General features: G+C 38.2%; 1 protein-coding gene across 5 annotated transcripts; it reads right to left on the bottom strand.

Annotated features, from left to right (window-relative positions):
• Positions 1 to 1701: 1701 nt before the first annotated feature.
• On the bottom strand, positions 1702 to 24738 carry bdnf (brain-derived neurotrophic factor). Of its 5 annotated transcripts, none has more exons than XM_023810716.2 (2): positions 24580 to 24738; positions 1702 to 4186 (listed from the first exon to the last, which is right to left on the bottom strand). In XM_023810716.2, the coding sequence occupies exons 1-2, from the start codon at positions 24580 to 24582 to the stop codon at positions 3380 to 3382; spliced, it is 810 nt and encodes a 269-aa protein (XP_023666484.1). In that variant the 5' UTR covers positions 24583 to 24738; the 3' UTR covers positions 1702 to 3379. The 5 variants fall into 5 exon arrangements, with proteins under 5 accessions (XP_023666484.1, XP_023666496.1, XP_023666490.1 ...); XM_023810728.2 differs by lacking the exon at positions 24580 to 24738 and adding an exon at positions 23531 to 23604; XM_023810722.2 differs by lacking the exon at positions 24580 to 24738 and adding an exon at positions 21591 to 21632.
• Positions 24739 to 25283: the final 545 nt, after the last annotated feature.

Here is a 25283-nt window from a genome sequence, read left to right as displayed (position 1 = left end):
AGAATCACTTATTTCCTGTTGTTACTAATGATCCATTTATGGATGAAGGATATCTCAAATTTTGTTTTTGCCTTTTTTTAAATGTATCTATCTATCTATCTATCTATCTATCTATCTATCTATCTATCTATCTATCAGGAATGTCTAATTGTTTGTCTAGATTATCTTGCCTGTTCATAGTATAAGTTTTACATAGTAGCCGATGCTTTAATACAAACTGATGTACAGTTGAGATGAGATGGGTCAGTCATCCCCTGGAGACATTGAGGCTAAGGGTACAATCATTCTGTAGATCACTGGACTAGAACCAGTGACCTTCTGATCACAGATGCAGTGTTCCAATCTGCAAAATCACTCACCACCACAATAAATGAAACTGTATATATATGGTGTTTTATACTTAGACTCTTGTAGTAGCATGATTAGTGTTACTGATGTATGTTTTGAATCACATTTCCACTTTATTTCTGTGTAGTTTGTATGTTTTCCCTGTGTTGTGTGCGTTTCCTCCAGGTTCTGTTGTCTAGTCCAGCTGTCCAAAGAAATGCATTTAGGTGAATTAATATTTCCAATTTGTCTAAAGAATGTGATATTCCCTGTGATGCACTGACCTCCCCCATCATTATCCTGGTTAAGTGGTTTGAAGATGAATTGATATATTTAGACTCTTTATTAATGAGACACACAGAGCATAGTGAGGAAATGAAGGACAACCTCTGTCATTGAGAGCTATTAGCGTCAGGAGTCAATACCAGTTTATTGTAGGGTTAAACAGTGATTAAGGCACAACCACCTTCTGTGCTCATCATTCTCAGGATCCCTCATGGATACCGATGCTGTTATCATTGTCTCTGTGGAAAAAAACTACTTTAGGTTGAGAGCAGGGGTTATCTAAAATAGACAAGGTAACCTAGGACATCTAACTATGTCAAGCATGAATGGAATTTCTCCTGACCCTTAGCTTGATAGTGTGTGTGTGTGTGTTTGTACATGTTCCCCCTGTTGTTTGAGACTCCCTCCCTTTCTCCTCCCAGTCCCTCAACTACATGCCTGTTCAGCTGGCTGGTATTTTTAAATTTCCTGCCTGGAGGGAGGGAGCATGGGAAGTACCATTTGGTGCCTTGTGTCTCGGGCTCCAGCTTCCTGTTAACCTGTTGAGGATTGAATGACTTCGGAACAACAAGTGATCCTGCTGCTGGGAGGAAAGAAGCTGTGGTGAGCGTATGCGGAGTTCTGCCCTATACGCTTTCAGGCACGTCAGCAGTAAGAAAAAGCTCAATACATCCGAAATGTTTAGTCAGACGTGGAGAGGAAGCACTGTGAGAGGAAGTGTCTGAGATGATAATAACAGCATCATCCTACTGATAAACTGAACAAGCCTTGCTATTTAATCATGGTATACAGACCCTACCAAGGTAAGTAACGTATTGTAGTGTGTTATGATTACAAACAAGCTATACTAAATGGGAAAGAGGGCCAAATCCTAAATTACTCAGAAATAAAATAATCACACTGCAACAAAAAAAAGTTTAAAAAAAAAAAAGAAATATAGGTGTAGGTGGATAAGGAGTGCAACAAAATCTACTGCAACTAAATCTCTAGTTGAATTCCCAGAAGGGGATTGGCTCTCGTATTGCTAAGTCATCTCCCCAAATCGCTCATGTAAATATCCTGCTTTATTTTGCCTCACAGCTGGTCATATCTCACATTTACACCAAAGACAGAGACCTCATAATCAAGACATCAGACAGTTTTATGACAATGATAAGCAGCACTCTAGTGACACTTTGTGAGAAATCAGAATTTACATTTCTCAATCACACAAGGCAATAAGCCATAGCCTCACCTAAAACTGTTACTGTTATCTTTTTTAGGTAAAAATTATATGAATATAAAGCTCAATTTAGTTTTTTTTAAAACATTGCGACCCATTAAACATTTGAGATGTAAATCAAACAATGGCAATTGTGTTCATCACACTTACCCCTGATTCATTTTGCTTTGTACTCAGTTTTTTTTAAAAGGTATTAATCTGACAACTGTTCCTGACTTAATGTGCATGACTGAAAGCCTCAACATGCCACTCTTCCAGACCCAAGTTCAAGGGGGCAATTTTCCATACTAATGTCAAATGATTTACCAATCTTGAAAGGTACTTGGAGCCAGTCCAGATTCCCACATACTTTGTGTGCACTGTATGATCTAAGACGGAGTGATGTTTTAGTGCCATGTCGTCTTCACTGTAACCGAAAAACTATTTCCATTAAGAGTAATCTTACTTACATTTTCACTTAAATACCAATGACTTGCTGCAACGTGAATCCCCTTCAGCTGGCAATTATCGAACCTAAGGGCCTTGTAATAGAAATTTGCTGCCAGTTCAGTTGTACTGCAATTCTTATGTCGTAAACCTCTACTGGGAATGGAAAGCATTTTCATTAGGTGCATAAATTTCCCTTTATATATAAATATATGTTTAACTTTTGTTATGATTTCTAATACTTTGTCAAAATTATATACAGAGAAAAGACGACAGGCTACAAGCTTGTTTCTCTAACCTAAATATTAATATTCAACTGCTTATCCCAGTCAGGGTTGCAGGTCTACCTAAATACATACCTTTGATTGGAAAGGTCAAACTTTATTGACATTTCTTTTCTTTTCACTTGTCTATAATCATTTTATTTCTTCAAATAGTTCAATTTAATATTTCAAACAACTTCACAACATACAAAATGAATTATATTAATCCAGAACATATGTCAATGAATAAATTTGATATTTTTTTTTATCTTTTTTTTTCTCAACGTGGGGATAAAAAAATAAAACAGCAAAGCTTTGACAACAGCACCTTGACATAGTATGTAATTTGAACATTACCTTTGAGAAATTTTAGAGCAGTAAACAGATATAGTACTGAGGAAAGGAAAGACCATTTACTGTTGAAAATGTAAACGGAATGTTTTGGTTAGAATTGTGTCCCCTTTTCCCCGGAAATGGACAGTTTTTTAATTCACAACTGAAGCAGCATGCAGAGTATTTACTATTATTATTTTTGACTGTTCCTCACTTTTCCATTTTCCTTTTTTTTTCTCAAATTCTTGGCAACGTAAACAAACTACAATGTCTTGAGGAATGTAATATAGTAATTTAAATTGTGCGCAAATGACTGATTAGAATTTTTTTTAATCATTTACAAGGTCATGAAAATGATCAATAAATAGACTTTAATATCACTTTTACTGTATAAACTTCATCTTTTTTACATGCAGTCCATAAAATTTTCTTTTGATGGAATAATTTACCCTGTTATGTATATATACAAATAGATATTTATTCTTTTCTTTTTCAACTCAATAAAATCTATACATTTCGTTCACTATCTCCCCCTCTTAATGGTCAATGTGCATACACAGGAAGTGTCTATCCGTATGAATCGCCATCCGATTTTTTTTTTGCTATCCATGGTGAGCGCGCGCACGAACGACTGGGTTGTCCGGCATTGCGAGTTGTAGTGCCGCTTGTCTATCCCTCGGCAGCCATCCTTTGTGTATCCCATGGGGTTGCATTTGGTCTCGTAAAAGTATTGCTTCAGCTGGCCGTTGGGCACCGGGACTTTTTCCAAGACTGTGACCGTCTGCCCGGACATGTCTATGGCCGTCTTTTTATCCACGGCAGTCACCCACTGACTAATACTGTCACACACGCTTAGCTCTCCGCGCCGCGCTGGGTCAGAGTGCCGCCGAACCCTCATGGACATGTTGGCAGCATCTAGGTAGTCTTTATATTCCTCCAAGAGAAAGAGAAGTGGTGGTTCCAAAGGCACTTGGTTGCTGATCATCACCCGTGAAGAGTACAAGTCGCTGTCTTTGGGCTCCACCGCCGCATCGCCCCGCCTCTTGCTGCCGGGCCCCCCTGCAACCAACTGGGCCTCCCCTTCCACCTCCAGCAGCTCCTCGATCACCTGTTCGAGCGTGTCTGTGAGCGACTCCGCCCCCCTGCGTCCGCCCGTGGCTGCTCTCTCCAGAGCGCCGGGGCTCTGTGTCGCTGTCGTCCCCAAGTAGCCATCCACCTGGTGCCCCCGCATGCCCGCGGTGTCTCTCATGGGGGCGGCTTTCATGCAGCTGAAGTATGAAATAACCATAGTAAGAAACAGGATGTTCATCACTCTTCTCACCTGGTGGAACTGGAGGGGAAGAGAGAGGAGGAGACAAACAGAGGTATTTTAATGCCAGATTGCGGCTGCCCTTTCACGCCGTTTTATGCTGGAATCTACCGGAGCAAATTCCTTGCTTGGAGGAAAACAATCCTGTTCTTTCCCACAGCCTTCTCAAATGAAAACAGAGTCTTTACATTGCTTGCGAGTCAAATCTCTGATGGTTAAAAAAAAAAAAACTCCAATTCATTTTTTTAATACAGCAATGCAACCTGGGAGCCTTTGGGATGTCATTACTCATGCACAACGTCTGTCAGCTCCCCACAAGAAGCTAAATGCGGCAGCACCTACGGCATCATTAGAGGATGTGTGTGGTGGCTCCCCCGGGAAGACCCTGTTTCTCTTGTCCTCCAGTAGCTCAAAGTAGGCCATTGACCTGCTGAGTCCCATCCAGCTGAGTTCCACCAGCCTGATTTCAATTTGCCACCCTTGCCCTCGAATTCACCAGTCCCAATCGCTCCACTTTATGCCAGATGACAGGCATTTGAGACGTACAAGCCATTATGTGCCAATTTGCAAAGGTAACATCTGGTTGAGTGTTTGAATACATTGCCCCCTCCCCTCCCCAACAATGCAGCTCCAAATCAATCACTACAGATTCAGAAATTCTCAAAAAATAGCGATAACAATTCATTGGTGAACTTTGCTGGAATCACTTCACACAACATCATTCATTATGTAAAGTGATTATTTACCATAATATTTTTTATAATTAATCATTTGGTTATTTTTAGGCTTTGAGGACCCCTTCAATCCATGGGACTTTAAATACTAGAGCAGAAAAAAAGGTTTGATACACAACAAACAAATGTATGAGACTTCATAAGTGTATGTAGCCCAACAGATGTTCTGAAGCTGATACGTATTTACCAACACTGGTGCTCTAGTTAATTTCACTACAAGTATCCACTGCCGTGCCTGTAATGTTGCCCTCAAGGCTCCACTCAACGTTGATTGACATGTTGTTCCATATCTTGGCTGCATTACATTTTTCTGTCACTATATTTCACACAGCCCCCCTGCTGCCCGTTTCATTCATATTGACTCGGCTAAAATCACTAGGAAACACCAGTCCATATCCATGCATTCATTTAATGAAGGACTTTATTTTCCATCTTTCAAATGGCACAGAACTGCCAGATCAAGAGTTAACCAAAAAGGTCGGAAATGCCTTGCACATTCCATGAATGTAGACCTGTTGTTCTACTGATATCAATTAAAGCATTCATTTTCATTCAATATTAATTTTATGAAACAACATACTTTCTTCTCCTCAAAACACTTCTCTATCTGACCATATTTATTTCATTTTTCACAAATGTTGAAGGTTCGACTGTTTCCTGATATGTATTTTTAATTCTGCGCAATTGAACATATATATTTTCAAGGCACATACATTTTTAGGTAACTCTATAAATATATATTTTTAAATAGCAGTTGTACAATTATTAAATGAAAAATGTATAAGTTTTAATTACAGTATTTTATCCATTTATTACAAAAGATAAGACAAATTAAGAGCGTCTTTGTTACCACTACAGTGATTTAATAGCTGGCATTTCAATTTATCAGCAAAATAAGCATTAACTGCATGACAGTCTGTAGAAAACCAGCTGCCTCTACATTGTAAGCTTCCTGTCCTTATTATATCATTTCAGTTGCTGGCAGCAAAAACATTCCTTCTCTTCCATGAAGTACCATCACAGAATTAGCTTCCTTATTAGATGCACACACACTCATATTCAATATTCAGGATACAGAAGACATTCAATTACAGAGCTAAAAAAACTGCTACTCTTTACATGTTTTGTTTCCACACAGATGCTGACAAGAAGGCAAAGTAGGCTGTAGTACAGAATAAGATAAATCTGATTGAGAGCATTCGTTCTATTTAACTGTACAATGACAAAGAAAGGCCCCCTTACCTTGCAAAGCCCTATAAGTTCATATACGGCAGTGTATTTGCAGACATCTCAGGAAACTTGCACCGTGCTGCCTCTCGCTTTCAGGGAAGGCATTTAAAAATAGCCAGGATTGTGGGGCTCTGACAGATTTTTACACGCTGTCCTCCACGTGGCTTTGCCCGGATGCAGAAAACGTTCGTAGTGACTCGGCGACTCCAAAGGCCGGGAGCGAACATCAGGGAACGGTGAGGGAAGTGAACTGCTATTTAAATGCATTAGTTTCATTCTTAATTGGTGTCTAGGGCGGTAGTTATGACTTGACGATGCTGCAAAGACTACCATGGAGATGTTGCGCCTATAAATAGGTGAGCTGGGAGTCCCATAGTCTCAGTTCAGAATATTACATCCTTCCCATTAATGAGCCGCTGAACAATTCAGCTCTGCTCAATGACATGCCTTTTCAGAAAGACAAATTTAATTTGCTCCTTTTACTGAATGCAGTCACACACTGCAATATGAAAAAATTAATGTATAAACAGCTGACTCATGATGTGTGTAAACAGGATTTTTCAGAAACAGTCGGTAGAAAGGTATGAGTATAAACATTGTAGCATTATGGCTGTGTGTAGTAATGAATGGGTTTCACACTCAGCATGTGTTTATTATGGACAAAAGGTAAAACACCAGTTTTTTCGGCTTCTATACAATTTAAATCATATAGAAAATATCCTTTGATTTTGATTTACATTCAATTGACATGCAAGCGAATGGAAAATGATAGAAAGTACACTCATAAAATCATTAGCGTATTCCTGTATTTAGAATGTACTAAAATGAATAGATGATAATGAGCTGACTTTAATATGTCCTTAATTAATTTATTTACTAAAGAAAGTGTCTGACCCAAATTCAGTGGCTCACACATCAATCTCAGTACATGTGGGTCGTCTGCCAAACATTCACGTACCCATGTTGGACCTATTCTGGTGACCACAGAGCTTAGGGCTGCCTCGTGTCAGAGAGCCCTTTGGGAAGCATGTTTGTCTTAAAACTCGGGGACAAACGGTACCATTCGGCAGCAGCGGTGACAGGGACAGGATCTGTCTTTGGTCAGAGGCAGGCAGGTCCTGAGTGCTAAAGTCTGTTTCTGCTCCCATTACAGAGCTGCCCCTGCCATGCAGGCCCACTTCTATCTTTCCCGAGGGGTGACGAGATACAGCTCATGGGGGGAGGGGGGGTACCACCGGATGTGTCAGCTTACATCAGCTTCCCCTGCTCCCCCTTGTAGCAAAGGCACCGGGGGAGGCACCGTGCGCACTACTGCTCATGCTGTTCATTTCCCGCTGGGCCAGCAAGACATCACATTTCCAAAATGCAAAAGAAAACAACTTATCATCTTTTTAAACTTGCCCATTTCCTGTTCCCAGTGAGATAGAGGATGTACAATTTGCCAAAGTGTCTATGCAAAATGCAGGCATGAAACTCCAGTGACACCAAACAAATGTGTTATGGTTATGGGACTCTGCTCTCTGTCTAATTCACACTAAAGAAAACAAAAAACCTGGTAACTGGAGGCCCCTACAGGAAGATGTATAAAAGCTCACAAACATTTTTTTTAAATGACCATGAAAATTGTATATTGTATTACTCATTCACAGAACTAAGCAAGTGCAGTTCTCTGCTATTATTTCAGAAGCTAACCACGATGGCAATCACATGGGGGTTGCTTGGTGCCGCAGGATTTCGGGAAAACCTTTCAAGTCCGGCTGCTTCTGCCTGTCTTTTCAGTCAAAAACAATTATCTGCAGCGATATTATGTTTCAGAGAAGCCTCCCCTTAATTTGTTGGCATGAGAACCTGACCCTCTCCAGCTCCACCAGCCCTGCCTCTCTCCCATTCAGCTTATCCCGTGAGCTTGTAAAACTAAGCATATCCTGCTTTGTAGTAGAAAACTGCTAATTAGCGGCATCAGAGACATTATATTACTGCCAGTAACAAAAGCTTTTTGTGTCTGAACAGCGGCTTATTGAAATAAATCACCTCAGATGGTAAAATCAAAGGTGGAGAGATTGTTCTGTGCTCAGAATGTCTTACGATTGGAATGGCTGTACTATGATATAATCTTATCATTATCTTCACAATTCAGAGCAGTCACCCAGTAGTGACAGTCATATTTCTGCAAAATGGGGGGCAGGAGGTACCTTAATAGGTAGGTAAGGAATTACCATCATTAGCCTGCAAGGTCTTACATTTGTCGTCGGGCAGTGTTAAGCTGCAGCGAAATTAAATGATGAAAAATGACCCTGTTTAAAATATCCACATTTTGTCGGCACTCTCCAGTTGCAACATAACTGTATTATTCCCACTATAAATAACAAAAAAATCAGAACAATACACATGCATGTGTGTACAGGCAAGGCACTGCCACCGCACACCTCCAGGGTCTGAGCTTGAATCGTATTCTTGCTCTGTGTGTGAGATTTGTATGTTCTTTCCTATGTGTCCTCCCACAGTCCAAAGACATGCAGTTAAACAAACTGGCCTCTCTAAATAACCCAGAGGGTTTGTGCCCTGTGATGGATGGGCATCCCTTCTATGGTGTACCCCTGCCTTTTGCCCGGTGCTGTATAGGCTCCTGTATAAGTGGCTTGAAAATGCATCGATGAGAAACTGTCAGTTTACAGATGGCTTAACCCCAGAGCTTCCCTTCAACAAGTTTCACCTATAATTTAACCAGCATGTCAACAATACAATGTAATTTACTATAACATCAAAATAGCATGGGATTACCATGATCATTGATAGTATTTCCTGCACAGGTGCAGTTAAAGGCTTTTCTTATTCCAGCACTGCATCTGTCGTGCTTTTGTGCAGCTGAAAGACAGCATACTGCAAACACAACACCACATGCAGAAATGCCGTATTCTGATACAGGGATGACATCTATCCACCTTGTCTAAATAAGCCTCAGTGCTGAATTTGCTTTGAAAATAACAGTGAATCTGCATGTTAGTGGGATGTATGGATGTCTTCAGGAAATGGAGCAGTTAAGAAATTGATGACTCAAAAGTCCACCAAATAACTACAGTTTTACCAGATATGGTAAGTAGTCAACTGAATTTTTTTTTGTTTTGCGCATAACCAGCTGTGTTAGGGCATGTTAGCCACAGTAGAATTAATAGTGTGGTAGCCAAGTGAATCATGCAGCAATTCTGCAGTGCTGAAGACCCTTCCCCTGTTTCGCTCAATCACATAATGCCTACAGGTCTTCATTCAATACACTCTTGGATGACATTTCCTTTTTTTCCAAAGCTTTACAGGCAATATCATCACTCTAACCCAGGGCTTCTCAAACTTTTTGATCAAAGGTTCGCATCAGATTTTTATTCAAAGTCAGAGATCCGGAACAAATTTCAATAACAAAACAACATTTCATAAACTTCAATGCATTAACAATAATAGATATAGACATCAATATACAACGAAAATGAGGACTTTTTATAACAAAAATAGGATCATTTCGATTGTCATGGTGAGGAGGTGAGTGATTATGACAGGTTATGTGTGTGCAAAACTTGGTGGTTCTATGTTGTATTGTCATACTTCAAAGCACATTATATTTTTATTTTAACCATATTGATTCAGAAGGTGATTTTCTGGCTGGGTCCGGATTAACTTAGTTCAGTCCGCACCCGGACCTAGTGCCTACACTGCTCATCTACACATTGCTGTAGTGACATGGCAGATTACGGTGAGCAGGGTGCCACTTCCAGGAGTGTAGAGAGCTTATTTTACTGCAGATGTTTGGATTCAAAAAGTAGAGCTAGATTGTCTGGATCATGATGTTCACACACTAGACTAAACCTCCCTTCATTGCTTTTATCTGCTGCTTCAGAACAATTTGAGGTCCTCTGGATCAGACTTAAATTTACATGAAAATGGAAATGGTGAAAGACACCAATTTTGTTGTGTCCCAAGCAACAAACACAGTATTTCATTCTAAAACATACATTAAATAATTAACTTTTACTTTCATTTCACATTCTAGCCCAAATTAACTGCATAGCACTTCCCACATATTAAGCCAACAAGCTATATAAACTGCACTGCATTTGAGTATGAATTGAATGAATGACTTGAATGAAAGCAGGGGTGTCAAACTCCAGTCCTGTGGGGCCAGAGCCCTGCATATTTTGGGTTTCCCATCAATAAACACACCTGATCCGACATCTTGCACCTCCTTATGCTAATTACCACACAGCTCATAAGCTAAATCATTTGTGGGGGAACAAGGAAGGAACTAAGCTACACAGGGCTCCGGCCCCCAAGGACTGGAATTTCACACCCCTGACTTAAAGATTTCCGTATGTCCAAGCAATTACTAATGTGTCCTTTGTCTGACATTATTGAGAGCTACTTAATATATACTAACCATGGTGAGGATTATCACAAAAATCACTGGAATGATGACAAAAATATAGATAATATTTTGGAACTTTTAAAAACTGAATCATACACACTTTATAAACACTTGTAAACAACAGGAGGAGTATGCTGTAGTGTTTTATTTTCAATAGGTGGTTATAGTCCATGTTTAGACATTGCCTATATGTGGTACTTTATGTCATTTTTAAATCAGAAAATCCTCTCATCCTCTCAAAATCCTCCTAAAAAATAATTAATTGGATGGATGGATGGATGGATGGATGGATGATATATCTCATGGTGAAGTACAGGGCCAGCAATCAGTTATGGGATCAAATAGGTAACTGGACAGTTGAAATTTAAGTTCCAGTGGGGTATTAATCTGTTGTTCCTATATTTAACTGTATAAGTTAAAACTGCCCAACTTTATAGATAAGTTTACTAGAGGGTGATATGATGATAATTTATCTTTACTGTTGAAATTGCACTAAGCATTTCTGAGTTAAGGTGAGAATTGTGATACAGCAATATATTTACATTTACTTTTACTTAGCAGATGCTCCTGTCCAAACGACGTAAAAGTGGGGCAAATAACACATAACAAACATACATGCATTTAAGGAGTCCACTAGGTATAAGTCTGGCTATGCCGAGCCCCATTACAAGTACACTGCTTTTTACACTATTGTAGCGACAGCATAAATCGGCAAGTGCATATCGCGATATCTGTATATTCGGATTCTGCAACCCACAACGTAAGAGTGAGTTTGAAATGGGAGTACGACTTCATAATATAATGTTCATATACTGGGGGGATGAATGAAGCCAAATTGGAGTGCTCATTCCATTGGACCGATAATATGTCTCAGTGGACCTCAGCTTAGTGACTAGATCTTGAACTAAAAAATAATAGATCTTTTTTTAACCAGTTAGCTAACTTGGTAAATACAATAAAATAAAGTAAAGTAATATAAAATAAAATAAACTTTATATACAATCTGACTGATAAAAATATTGTACATATTTGATGCGATAAAAAGCTGGGTCAGCTATGCTGTGGAATAAATAGAACATATGGCATTGCTGATGAAGAATCGGTTCCAAAAAAACGTTCTGCTTCAATTGTAAGCAAAAGGTTTGGATTTGTGAAATCTGACGTGGATCAGTTTACTGTAATTTGCAAACTTTGAGATTGTGTGCTTTGAGAAAGATATCGTTCGTACAACAGGTGGCAACACAGCAAATTTTATTTATCTATTATTATTGGTTAGTGTTTGTTGTTGTTGCAAACACTAACCAATTCAGAGTTCAGAAGTTATTAACCTAAGTCATAAATGTTCATTTGCATTCAAAAGTTTTTTAAACTATATTTAAAAAATTAAAATAACTTTTGTTATAAATTATTTTAAATATATAGCTTATGTTTATTGTTATAATGCTACAAGCAGTGTTTCTTGGATAGGACATAATTTCTATTTAAGTGGTTAAATGGTTAATTAACACTGCTACATACATTCCAGTTTGGTTGGTTTGTAAACATACAAACAAAGCGTAATGTATAACGTGGATCGTGACTCCAATGGAAAATACCGTGATGTGACATTCGGCCACCCCATCAAGATATCGCTGATGGCTAATCTGTGTGAAAGCAACCATGATAAAGGGGAAAAGAGAATAATAGAATATCACATATATATGGCCTACAGCTCAATTTGAGCTCAAGTTCAAGCTCAATGAAGTTCAATGTCGGTGCAGTTCCAACCTTACAGGACTTTGCGGCATCACATGGATGCATGGTTAATTAACCACACCGCAAGAGGGAGAGTCAAAAATAATGCAAAGAACAATCGAGTGTGAAATAGTATCATATTAAAGCATTTACAGAAAATAATGCAAGCAGTACAGTGACAAAATCAGGTTTGATAAAAATGGACAATTATATGATATCCAAACCCGTACACAGATTGGATATACTGATATGCTGTCATGGAAACAAACCTGCATCTTTACATTGGAACTGTCTGTTTCCAAGACAACAACGTATCCAATAGACACCGGCACAAGTCAGATTTTGTGGCAGTCTTCGCCACCTTTTGCCACTATTTTTAACAAAATGAATGATCGAACAGAAGCTTTCAATCCCTCAAATCAAGAGAGACTTTAATAATAATAATAATAATAATAATAATAAAGCAACTTTGATGCAGGATGTAGAATTTCTAATAATAACAGAGCTCTTGTAGACTTCTGACTACTGATAGCACGATTCACACTTTTCCGCTGGTTATCGAAGTTATCGAACAACTGAAAGTGCCTTTGGAGTTTGCTCAAACACATAACAAAGACGATGTTCAGTGGCCTTGAGGACTGGCACCCAAGATTCTACACACCTCTATCCTGCTCAATCCAGCAACAAAGTATAGCTGCAGTTAACCATGAATATCCACCATCAGCAGGTTCTTCTAATTTTAGACATACATATAGGGTGGCTGCTAAAAATGAATAATTTAATACTACTGACTGCTTTAAAAGAGTAGATTATACTATATACCACACATGCAATTAGGGCCTAGTACCATCCACAAGATGAAGTTCAGGTTTTAGTTATAAAATGACTGGGTATGCAGATAGTATTTTCGATCAGTAGGCCTACATGTGAACAAAATTGTCAGGTGATGTCCTAAATATTCAGCCGAATAACTGTGTGCAGCTTTAAAAATAGTCATTTTCAAAAAGGAACCATTATTAACGTTATTAAATTAAATGAATAAAGTAGCACAGTGAAGGATCTTTAAGAACGAAAAATGTCCATAATATGGAAGTGAATCATGTACCAGCCTATTTTCTGAGTCAAATTACGTTGCAACAAATGTGTCTAACCTTTAGAGCGTCCCAAGCGGCTCAACAAAGAGCCTATGTTATGCTGGCACCCCACAGAAGTAAAAAGGTAAAAATGTTTTGCCAAAGCTTAATTAAGTATCAATTCCAAAGACTAGCTAGATGGGTGGCAAGCGAAATTTGTATTGAAAACGTAAAATGTGCGTCAATTGCAGCCGTTTTGTTTACACGCACCCCTGCGCAGTGCACTTACTTCAGAATCAGATGAAGATACCGGAAAGAAAGAGAAGCGCTGCAATCATATTTACGCTAGATGGCGGTATTTGTCCAGGTAAAGTTTTTCAAATACCAATACAGCGACAATTCATGGAGTTGCAATGATAGAGCAGGATCACGACATTTAAAATGAGAAGTACGTGACCATCGTATCTCCAATATTACTCTACAGCAAACACCCCGTAAAGCAATGTTGTAGACATGTGCATAACATAGCAAAGGTGAAAGCCACATGAAATATGCAATTTGTCCGTAAACAACAGGCTATGGGCATTTAAATAACAAACAGGTGTTATTGCTATCAAATTTCAACATTGTTGGCGTAATCTACTTTTAGAAGGATATTGAATCATTTCTATTCCAAGTGAAAGCTTTAATGGTGCTACTTCAGAAACTACAGCTGTACCATATTTATACAGGCAATTATTATATGACGCATATATGAAGTATCTTATTTTGATCGGCTTTACCTGGTAACAACACAGAAAGAGCAAAACTTTGTCCTTGTGTCAACGTTCAAAGTATGTCATTATATCCTTATATAACTTTGGAGTACTGCTATAACGGTCATTTTACACCGTAAGATCGTCCTTGTCAGTTTCCGCGAAAGCATTTACACCATGGTTAGAAACCTAAGCATGTCTCAGGTTTCTAATAAAGTCTTAATGAGGGTATCCAGCTTTTATTTGCCGCCTTTTTGTACATGTTGAAGTTTCATCTGAATTATCATGTATGCTTTCACGTTTTGACGCAATGAGATTGAACATATTTTACTACAATATACTAAGCACTACCGTACCGATCGCGTTTTATAATGGGAAAACAGGAGGAGGTAATTTAAATATGTATATTATGTCAACTACACGCAAGAAAAACTCATTAATAAGAGCCTGACACCATTAATAATCTACAAAAGAAGTTATACTAACGTAACCACTGAGAAAAAAGTTCGTTAACAAATTTGGTGCCACAATTAAGAAATCTTGTATAAACTGGAAAAGATAATACCAAATGAAACAAAAGCAACGCTTACAGTCGATGGTTATTTTGGTTTCTGAGACAGAAATTCAACAAAGATTATAACACCGTTTCTTAATATTGACCTGCAAGAAGGCTGCGCTTCAGTCGCTCCATACTGACCAACTTGGTTACTTTCGTTGACTTTCCGCTCATTAAGTTTTGAGAAAAAAAGAGTGAAATCGACAGAACAAAGTCACACAGACCTACCTTCTACTGTCTGGTCGTAAGGGAGAACATCAACAGGACAATTTCATTTGTAACGTTTTGGTAATTCCCTACGTTATTTACAGATAGTTATATTTTCCTCTCTTTGAAGAGATCTTTTCAGCTTTGGAGAAAAAAAGGCGAAATTATTGATGGAGGAAATTGCAGTCTTGAGGTATGGGATTCCCATGACTGAGTGGATCCATCTGAATTCGGTCAGAATAAAAGTGTTGCACGCCAGCACCCGAGGTATTGCGCGATAAGGGACTTCTGTAGCTTTGAATGAAAGGTTCATGCCTTGCAACTACAGTAACTAAGTACATCATGACGTTGTAGCATGTGACTCCGATACTGGCTCATTGCCTCCCAGCGCGTAAGTATTCCCAATGAGGGAAAGCCTAAAGCTCTAAACTGGCTGCTTGGGCGGGCTTAGCAAACAATAAAAATAATAATTTAAGCTGTCTAAAGAGTGGGAGTATAACGCCCACTCAAGTTTGCGCAGCAGCAAAATTGGTGCGCCATTGTTTATCGAGGTTTCCGGTGCCGGACCAGCTCACGGTGTTTCAGCCGCGCTGAGGGATGCTAGTTCCAGATGTCCTCTGGCTCCATAAAGTATTACATTAGCTGCAACTTTCTGGATAAATCGAAATGATTGCAAATCATTTTCCAAAAGCATTTTAACGTTTAAGTCAGCCATCGTATTATATTTAAAGGGACAATAGAAAAAATATTCGTGAATGAATCGCCAACATATAAATATATAATTACAGTAAAATACTCATGTATATTTATCTAATTTAAGGCATTCGTCAATCTATCCATTCATCTATATTCTAACAGCTTAAGCTGTTCAGGGTCACCTGGAGTCTGGAGCACAGGGCACAGGACTGCAGTACAATAAGGATAGGGTATCTGTCCCTAGACCAATCTATGATTATCATCAAATTGTATCAGTCAGCAATAATGACAATTTGGAAATAGAGAGGTTTGCATGGATTTTGTTTAGAAGTTAGAGACCTACCTGCATCATGTTGTGATGGTGTATGTGGCTGTACAGTCTAATTAAACTGGCACATTCCCTTGCTTGAAAACCTGGCATGTAATATTTCAAATTTAAAATATACTACCACTGAAGCCAATGGTATTTCTTTGTAATAAGCCAGAAAATTATTAGCAAATCTAGCACCCTTGGCCTGTACTAACCTATTTTACAGCTAAAACATCTAAAAGTTAATTCAGTGGCCAGGTCCTCTTCAGCCACCTGAGGCTTGCAATTTTAACAAGACTTCTTATTAATAAGAATCTCACATATATTTGGAGAAAATATTATTCAATCAAGTGACAACTTTCTAGTACAAAAATGTAAGAAGTCAATATAAGTCTCTACACATTGGACCTGACCAGGAAAAGAAGCTGGAGAGATGAATGGAATAGTTTTAAGATTAATGAGCGATAAAGCGCACAAGTATGATCAGTATGTGAAAATTACTTTAAAGATATAAACTAGTTGTATTTCAGATTTAGTTAATGTTGTCTTTTAATTGTTTATTTAAATGAAACTATAAACAAGGAAGTTAGAGAACTAAATAAATTTGAAATTATTATGCACTTATTCACACTGTTATAGTTTAAAAACTCTCAAGAATTCATTCCATATAAGGGCACCAGTACACGATAACCATGTTGAATTTGAAAGGGTCATTCTCAGCTCTCAAACAGACAATACACAGATAATATATCTTGTACTATGTTACATTAGCCTAAACTCTCAGTAGATTCACTTCAAAACCGAGCTGCCATTATTGGCGTATCAAGCTTGACTTTACCTTTCATTCAAGTCCCATGGGTTGTCTTCAAACTCCATTTTAGTTCTGTAAAGAACAGTTCAATGACTGGAGTCATCTAGTTAAGAAAAAGAGCTGCCCTCACCTACTAATTTGAATGTTCTGTGGCTGTTTCAGGCACTTTTGAGAATATGAAGTTGTATAATCTAAAGCACCTGGGAAGCAGGTGGGAAAACATTCTTAACAGACCCACTGTCAGACTTGAAATTGTTACTAATTGTATTTAACAAACATTGTTAGGCAGTCTGTCTATTGCACCATCTCTTCAGCATTAATCATATTGTTGCATTTCCATTTGTATCTAATCTGCTGTAAGTATCTACCTGCATTTGGACGGGTCTCTGGTGAAGACCCATCACACAAATATCTTGTTGATTTATCATGGGAGCAGCACTGCATTACAGGCCAGCATACAGACATTAGATATTGAATGGCTTTTCACAGACTCCATTATTGCAAGGAATCCCATGTAGGTATCAGTCTATAAATATTTTTAAGTGAAATATAAGAGTCTGTCAGGAGGATTGATTTGGTAGGGCAACACATTCCCAGAAATTCCCAATGCTTGCATGCACAAAGATTTTTAGTTCCCAGTGCTACCTCCCAGTGCCCCGCAGTGGCAAATGTGTGAATGAAAACAGGGAAAGAGACATCATCTGCATCTCTAAACAGCTACGTGTCCTGGTTTCTGGACCTGTTCTTATTCAAAATATGCTATATATTTTCATGTGGTGGTGGTCACTGTTTTCCTTCGGCCAGGCTAATGAAGTCAGGGGCCTGATTGGGCTGATCTCAGCTTGACCTAGGAGGTGCAGACTCAGCCATAGGATGTGGAGATGCACGTTCTCCCTTGATAAAGGGGATCCCTCCCAATGATAATGGTTTAATGAGTCTTGTTAAAAGACATATGGATTTAAATGCAGACAGGAACTAACAACGAATTAAAAAAAACATATTTAAATATTGATCATGCAGGTGTTAGAATTATTGCATTTTGGGATAAACGGGATTACAGTCTTGCTGTACTAGTTTTAACTTTAAACATTAAAGTTTGAAGTACATATATATTTATATTATTATATTTAACACCAACTATTAAAATGGTATTTATGATACAAGGTGACTAATTTAGAGTAATAACCATTGATTGTGTGCTTTTTATATATAACATTCTAATTATAATAAGCATTGCTTGGCAATTCACAAAAAGGAGAAACATTTCCTTTGATCCACCTGGAGTTTAGGAAAATGTGTCACTATTTTTGTCTTTGCCTTGTTCTTTTAAAAAATGTTCTGCATCATTTGAGCTCGCTTTCCCTATTCTAGGGTTTTATGATACATTATTTATAAGTACGCAAATGAAGTCCTTTAGGAGGGTCTTTAAAGAGCAGCTTCTCTGGAATGCAGTCTACCCACCTCTGCTGCATCACTTCCTGTGTGTCTGCGGAAGACTCCAGAAGAATTCAACTGAAGGATGTTCTTGAAACCATGTATTTGACATAGGTGGAACATGGCAACAGTAAAGCAACAGCAAAGTCTGTGTTCCTGTCAGATGAAATATTCTTACTTGTCATATGAAATATTCATTCATTATACAGCTTTAAATATTTTGGATATACAAAAATCCAAGATACTTTTGCTTGAATATAATTAACAGAACCTGAAGATTAGGTAACTATAAGAAGTTGACCCACAGCCAGATAACTAAATTGAGAAAACTAACCAAAGTCCAAAATTGTGAAAACATTGTATACATACAGTATCACAGTGCAAAACCCACGGTAAAAACATTACATTTATCATCCATTTGCAGCAAACATAACCCTAATAATAGAATCCAAGAATATATTTTTAAAGAATGCACAAAGGTAGATTCTATGCTCAGTAAGGACAACAATGACTTGCCCTGGGCTTTGTAGCACATTGACTCATTTGTGAACAATGTTCACGAATTCCATGTGTTTCATTCGGTGAAATTCTAGTTTAACTAGCAAATATCTAAACAGGGAGATTATCAACCATTATAAATTATTTAAAACTGTATATTACTAATCAAATTTACAGAATGGCACATTATTTGAGGAAGCATTAACCAATCACATTAACTCTCATATAAAAGTCTTTAGCAGTTTCAAACCAACCATTTGCCTGCATTCTGTGCACTATTACATGACCAGTGTTTTCAGATGGTGTCTCGATATTGCCAACTTTTTCATCTCTGGAGGTCTTCTCAGAGTAGATAAATGCTGAACCATCACCCCTCGCACCTCTCTTATTCTGCAATGCCCTAGCTGTGAACAGCACTGAGGTTTCCAGGGGTACGGCACTTTGGCTCATTGCCTGTGTCACGCCATGGTTCTGAAGTGGGACAGGATCTGCCAAATGTGTGTGTGTATAGGACAACGCTGGTGTTCATCGGTGACATATCCATACCATGCAAAACAGCTCAATGTCCGCTGAACATACTCAGTTTGGTTGCCCGATTAGTGGACACTGTAGTTCCACTGAAGCATGTCCCCCCTTCCTGTTTCCTGACCTTCTAATGCTTTCGGCTGCCAAGAAATCAGAAATCAAGCTCAAAACCAACTGGGTGCTCTTCTTTTTTTTCATTTTCTTTTTTTTTTTTTTACAAATCCCTTTCTCTAAAGAGTCAATGAACATGGCTCTCTTGTGGCTTCAGAAACCCACAGAAAACTACACAAGTAGCACATCAAGTAGAACCCAAAAGGAGATATTACACTATGCAAAGACCACAGCAATAGCTTGTAAATTAAAATTAATGAATTAAAATGAATGTGTCGGCCCCTCTGTCTTTTCTTTCCTGGTCAGCAGGGAGAGCTCTATGTGTTTGTATTGCACGTTCAGTGTGGCTCTAAATGAAAAAAGAGTGACTCATACTTCAGCAGCTATAAAACATAAAGCAACTTTGCAGGTACAAACTGACAATGATCAGAGACCACATCTCTTCATATAAGACATCTAGCATGTAATAATATTGAAAAGTATGGTAATGCGTCATCATGAGACAACACATGAGCACCACGCTACACATGTATAGTGCATATAAGTGTCTGTGTGCATGTGTGTATATTCACAGTAGTCACAGGGCTTTGTAAATCCGAATACCAATGCCCAATTCTAACCTATCATACGTACAGTTTCAGTGAATCAGAGATGTCAAACTTAGATACTAAATCTATCATGTCACTTATTTCCTCCCCCCATCCCCCCATCCTTATTCTAATACAGCCCAGCCCTAGACTGGCTCGTGACACTCACAGAAGATAGTTACTTTTGATGTGCTCAGTAACATTTTGATATTAGATCCTTCTTGTAGTTAAACTCATTTTGTGGGACGCCCCAAATTTCGACTTAATTGATTAAAATTAATTACTCCAGTTGCTGGATGACCAAATGCTAATTCTGTAATCTGAACACTGCTCACTGCCCATCAATCAAAATATAATCATTCTCATCTTTAGAACATCCTTCTAAAAATTTTAAATGGTGAAATTTTCTAAAGCTGCTTCACAAGACGATAACCGAACAAAAGAAATATAAAAAAGGATAAGAAAACACAAACTTTTCCCAAAAACATTCAATTCATTTAAACATTCATATTCTAATAGCACTACTGACAACAGTTCATAGTATTGACACATACCTGTGCATTCACCACTTGATTGTTCTCTTCTAGGAATACAATACGAATGCATGTATGTGTACAAAAGGGAGAATGCAAGTCTACGTTCGATACACTTTCAAATAAACAACAAAAAGGACAATTGACCCATGGCAAAAATGCAAGGCCAGCAATTCATACCTAAAAGTCAAAAGGAATCATATGAGTCCAGATAAGTACCCTTGTTACTACGCACAAACACAGAACCTGGTCTCTGCAAACTCTTCGTTCACAGAACCCTTGGGAAGGGAGTGGATTGGTAACACTCCTTGTTTTTATATGCTACGCAAGATGCTTGAATACGTGAGAACAACTAAACTAACCCGGGCAAACATCTGTAGCCTGCATAATCCATGCCCAGACCAGTAGGGTCAAAAGGAGTGGAGTATTACAGGAAAATAAACCCCAGACTCACACAAACATACACAGAATGAGACCAAAATACCTCGAGTAAGTTATAACCTCAAAAAACAGGTAGGTCTTCAAACATAACTTATACATCAATGACCAGGAGACAATGAGTAAATGCATACTGAAAACATGCATTTGAAAGCCATTTCATATAAATAAAGCAAAATGTAATACGAAGGCTTTACTCAAATTTTACCCATGTATCTTACATACATTATTTATCAGGAAAGTAAAACTAAACCGTCTGTAAAATAGAACGAGAAAAGTAAAACCAGCCTATGCCTTCACCTTTTCACTTTTCGGAGGTATTCTGGCGTAAAATAACACTGGTCAGATCTCGTTTCGATCTCAGCATTCAAAAGTATGGAAAATTATACGCTATATATTTTCATATATTTTTTTCAACGGTCATGTTTCAACGGATCGATTCAGTATTTATGTATTTTACACGTTGCTTCCGTCACAGACACTCTGCTGATAACCATAAGAAATCGCGCTACCTTTAGTCAAAATTCCCATGCGTGTTTCGGGAAATCGTTTAATTACTTGAATCACGCTGCTCACCAGGTGAATAAAGCAATGCGGCCACAAGATATATACGTCGGTATGTCAGCAGCTCCTTCAAAAGTTTATGAAGGAAAGCTGGACACTGGTTTGTGGTCGCCATTCCCGTCTATTTCGTGAAACGCTGTAATGAAAAACTACGGTAATTGCAAAATGTAAGGTATAACGCGACTATAATAGATCAGGTCATTTGGAACGAAACCTACCATATTCAGATTTGTTATTGACGCCCACCCCAACTCTGCAGCGCTCAGAGTGGGAAAAGGGGGGGTGGTGAGGGAGATTCTCAGTAAGATAACACAACCCCATTTATGGACTGATCCGATGACGTACATTGCAGAAAGTTCTATAAAAAAACCTTCATACATACAAAGGGTGTCGTGCCATCCCCCCCCCCCCCCTACACACACACTCGCCCCCCCCCCACAACACGCCCACACCCACGCCATAGCCCACGTCTCACTGACTCTTCTATGACAAAATGATAGCCTACCCCGGCAAAAAAAGGAATTTACAAACAATTCGGTAAATTTGTTCGCTAGCTAATAATTACCATCCGGCTATATATGCGCTTATATTTATTAGTCTGCTATTGTTATCCGCTTATTATTTTCAAACTTCGTTTATTTCAAATTCTTAACGCTTAAAAAAAATACACTTGACAAAACGAAATATTCATGTATACTGTTTGGACATGTAAGTCTGCGTGACAAATCCCTCATTAAAACAGCGCAGCGTCCGTAGGCGTAAATATCTCGGGGTTTTTCTTTTGGCTTTATGCTTGTAATTCAATCAACTGTTTTCCACCAAAAATCGGATTCCGGTATAAAGCTGCATACAAAGAACTCGGGGAATCCGTGTGATCAAACTGTTACCTTGTAAATTTCAAAGACCGATTTCTATCTGCTTTGTCAGCAAAACACCAACACAGCTTTAGTCAAAATGCCATAATTTGGTTTTGTTTGTGTGCCTTTTATGTCTGTGCAGATACAAAACCCAGAATTCGTAACGCATAGGCTATTACATCTAACCCATAGTTAACTCATCCACTATCTGACCACGCCCATTATTACATTTATTGCAAAGGTCTGTATATGGTAGTAACACAATTATATTCGATGTTATGGTATAAAGGCAATAACCCATATCAGAAACTGCTACTCGGAAATGTGCGTTTTTAGAAGCCATCTCCGACCGCTTCCGTGTGCCTCGCTGAGGAGGGACAAAGGAGCGGAGCGGGTGACACCAGCGCAGTATGAATGAAACCGAGAGTCGCCCGTAGTAAAACAGGAAAGAGATATCAACGGGATGACAGAAAGTGGGGAGATGATACAACCGCGGTCATAAATGGTTACGCGTAGCGAACGACGGATCGGTGCAAGCACGTAAAATATTTCGACCCCGAGAGTAAGCAGATTTATAGGTATCTATATCAATATATGCATCGATATCGTTTTACTACGTTAGCAAAATAGCTAGGTAACTAACTATCTCCCTGCCTACTTTAGATAGATAGATTAAGATAGATACATAGATAGATAGATATAGATTTATTGATTCTTGTTGCATTACGTTTGATCTCTTATGTATTCTGTTTTGAAGTATGTTATAGGACAGCTCCATGTGTGAGTGAGTTACGTGTATATATTATTAAAGTCTTGCACCATATTATGCTACGATAGCGTAAGCATATCTATTGCGCACTGAAGTTTAATTTAAAAAATACAGTGTATCTCCCAAAAAGTATGACTGGGTATTTTTTTTTTAGTTTGGCTAACCGTTTGTATTTGATTTTATTTTTTGAGTGATTTTAATATACTTATTTAAATTAATCTGCATTAACAATCTAACTTTACCAACAATGGTCACTTGTGCACGGAACACATATTGATTGTGTGTGCAAATAATATCCACATATTCATATGAAGTTTGTGCATTGACGAATATAGTGAAAATACCATTACCTGACTACTAATGGCTATCGTTCCAGTGTCATGCTCAGATACCACTTTACATTTACATTATACCATTTTTTTCTACTCAGAATTGAAACTATAATATGGAAATAAAATACACAAAGCGCAGGAAGAACGAAAACTTAACGTATAAAATCACGGAAATATATTGAAATTTATTCGTTTCTTACCTTTTTTGAGAGCTGACAACCACTATCAGTGGTTAGATCTCCAAGACCAACACTTGCATTTCCCAAAGTTAACGCTGAACTGGAGCTTGCAAAGAACGCACAACGTACAGTGCCTCTAAGATTTCAACTTTCACATGCTCTACGTGACGACAAAACTCCAAGCGCAAAGCAACCAAGCTTCGGTTCTATATATATATATATCCTTTTGACATCACAGGGCTTCTAGAGCAAACGCTTACCAATATAAAACCATTCCCTATCTTTGGCAAAGAACTGCAATGCTTGTTAGTTGACGTCCATTTGGCGTTTTTGTCCGCTGTGTTCAAGGACCCAGATGTCTCTGTCCAGCGTGCTGAAAGCATAGCATAGCTAGGGTTACGGGGGCAAAAATCTATACTTTCATTAAGTGCCACTTGGTATTGCTTTACTGTTTTGCCTCCACACGCCTTGTCACGTGAATGTTTTCTGTCCATGCCCGTCCTGTTAATATTTTGGCAGAAGTCGGACGGGTACGTTCACAATAAAGACTTTCTTGGAATTTAAGACCTTTCAACAGATGAAGAAGACCCTAAATATCTTCCGCTCCTACGGTGCGCTTTGAATGCGTTTTAGCAAAGAACGACATGTCTACACATAGTGCATTACACTGACATAGTTGAATAAAATATGATTATTAATGATAACAAAAATAATAATAATAAATAATAATAAAATAATAATGATGATGAACTTTTGAGACACTCCTTAATCCACAAAGAAAACGCACTCCATTCACGTTCTTTGCTCAAAAAACATTAAATATCAAAATTTTAAGAAGCTTCGATGTGTCTATTGAATTAGCTACGGAGCTTTAACCCTGGGTACCACAAGAAAGCGCTTTATAAAGTTTAACATGCCATTGTGAATCGCATTTGTTTTAGTCAAACAGCGTGTATAAATACTGAGCTCAAAAAGACGGACAAACACACAATTCAGACATACAGTATCATTCCTGTTAAGCATATTTTATGGTAATTGTTCCTGTTAATCTTCATGTTATGGCTGCTTACCATTTTCCTCTGTTGTCCTGGAGATAGAAGTGTCTTAAAATCCACTCACTCTAACAGATGCTGGTAGGTAATGTGTCTTGTTTGAAGTCATCATAGAAGAAGTTCTGCTGTGCTCAGTAGATCGCCCACCACTTCGGTGACTTATGAATCTAATAACCCTTTGCAATATCTGCGTGCTTAAACACTCTAGCATCTTGGCGTTTCCACTGACAGGACAAACATGAACAAGCCGTGATTAATTCGAAAACGTACAGATTCACGCAATGTCTTAACTGAAGTATTTATGTGCCTAAGTAGAGGTTTTACATATGCGTAATAGACGGCTGGAGTCAAACTAAACAAAAAAACTACGTAACTGGCCTATTTTTTTATTTGTTTGACATTTGCAAAATTTCCAGTCAAAATTTCCAGGAAAATATGGCGCTGCTGTGTTTATTTTTTTGCTTTATCATCCGCTAGTACAAAAAGTTAAGTGTCACTAGTAAGGAAAGAGTTTCAAACAGATACAGAAACATTTTCGTGTTCATTTATTCTCCTAACAACTAAGTTTTCATGAGACTTGTTGCTGTTTAAAGCTGTGACGGGACAAGAATGAACACGAGCTATATGAAGCCAACATGAAAAATCAAAAAAATATACAATCTTTTCGCAGTTTACATGCGTTTTTATTTGATTGTGGACTAAAGAGATAAAGATTACTCTGC

This window comes from Paramormyrops kingsleyae, chromosome 11, assembly GCF_048594095.1.
Source record: "Paramormyrops kingsleyae isolate MSU_618 chromosome 11, PKINGS_0.4, whole genome shotgun sequence".
NCBI classification, from domain to species: Eukaryota; Metazoa; Chordata; class Actinopteri; order Osteoglossiformes; family Mormyridae; genus Paramormyrops; species Paramormyrops kingsleyae.
Note: the sequence above shows the minus strand (reverse complement) of the source record. Positions and strands in the feature narration are given on the sequence as shown.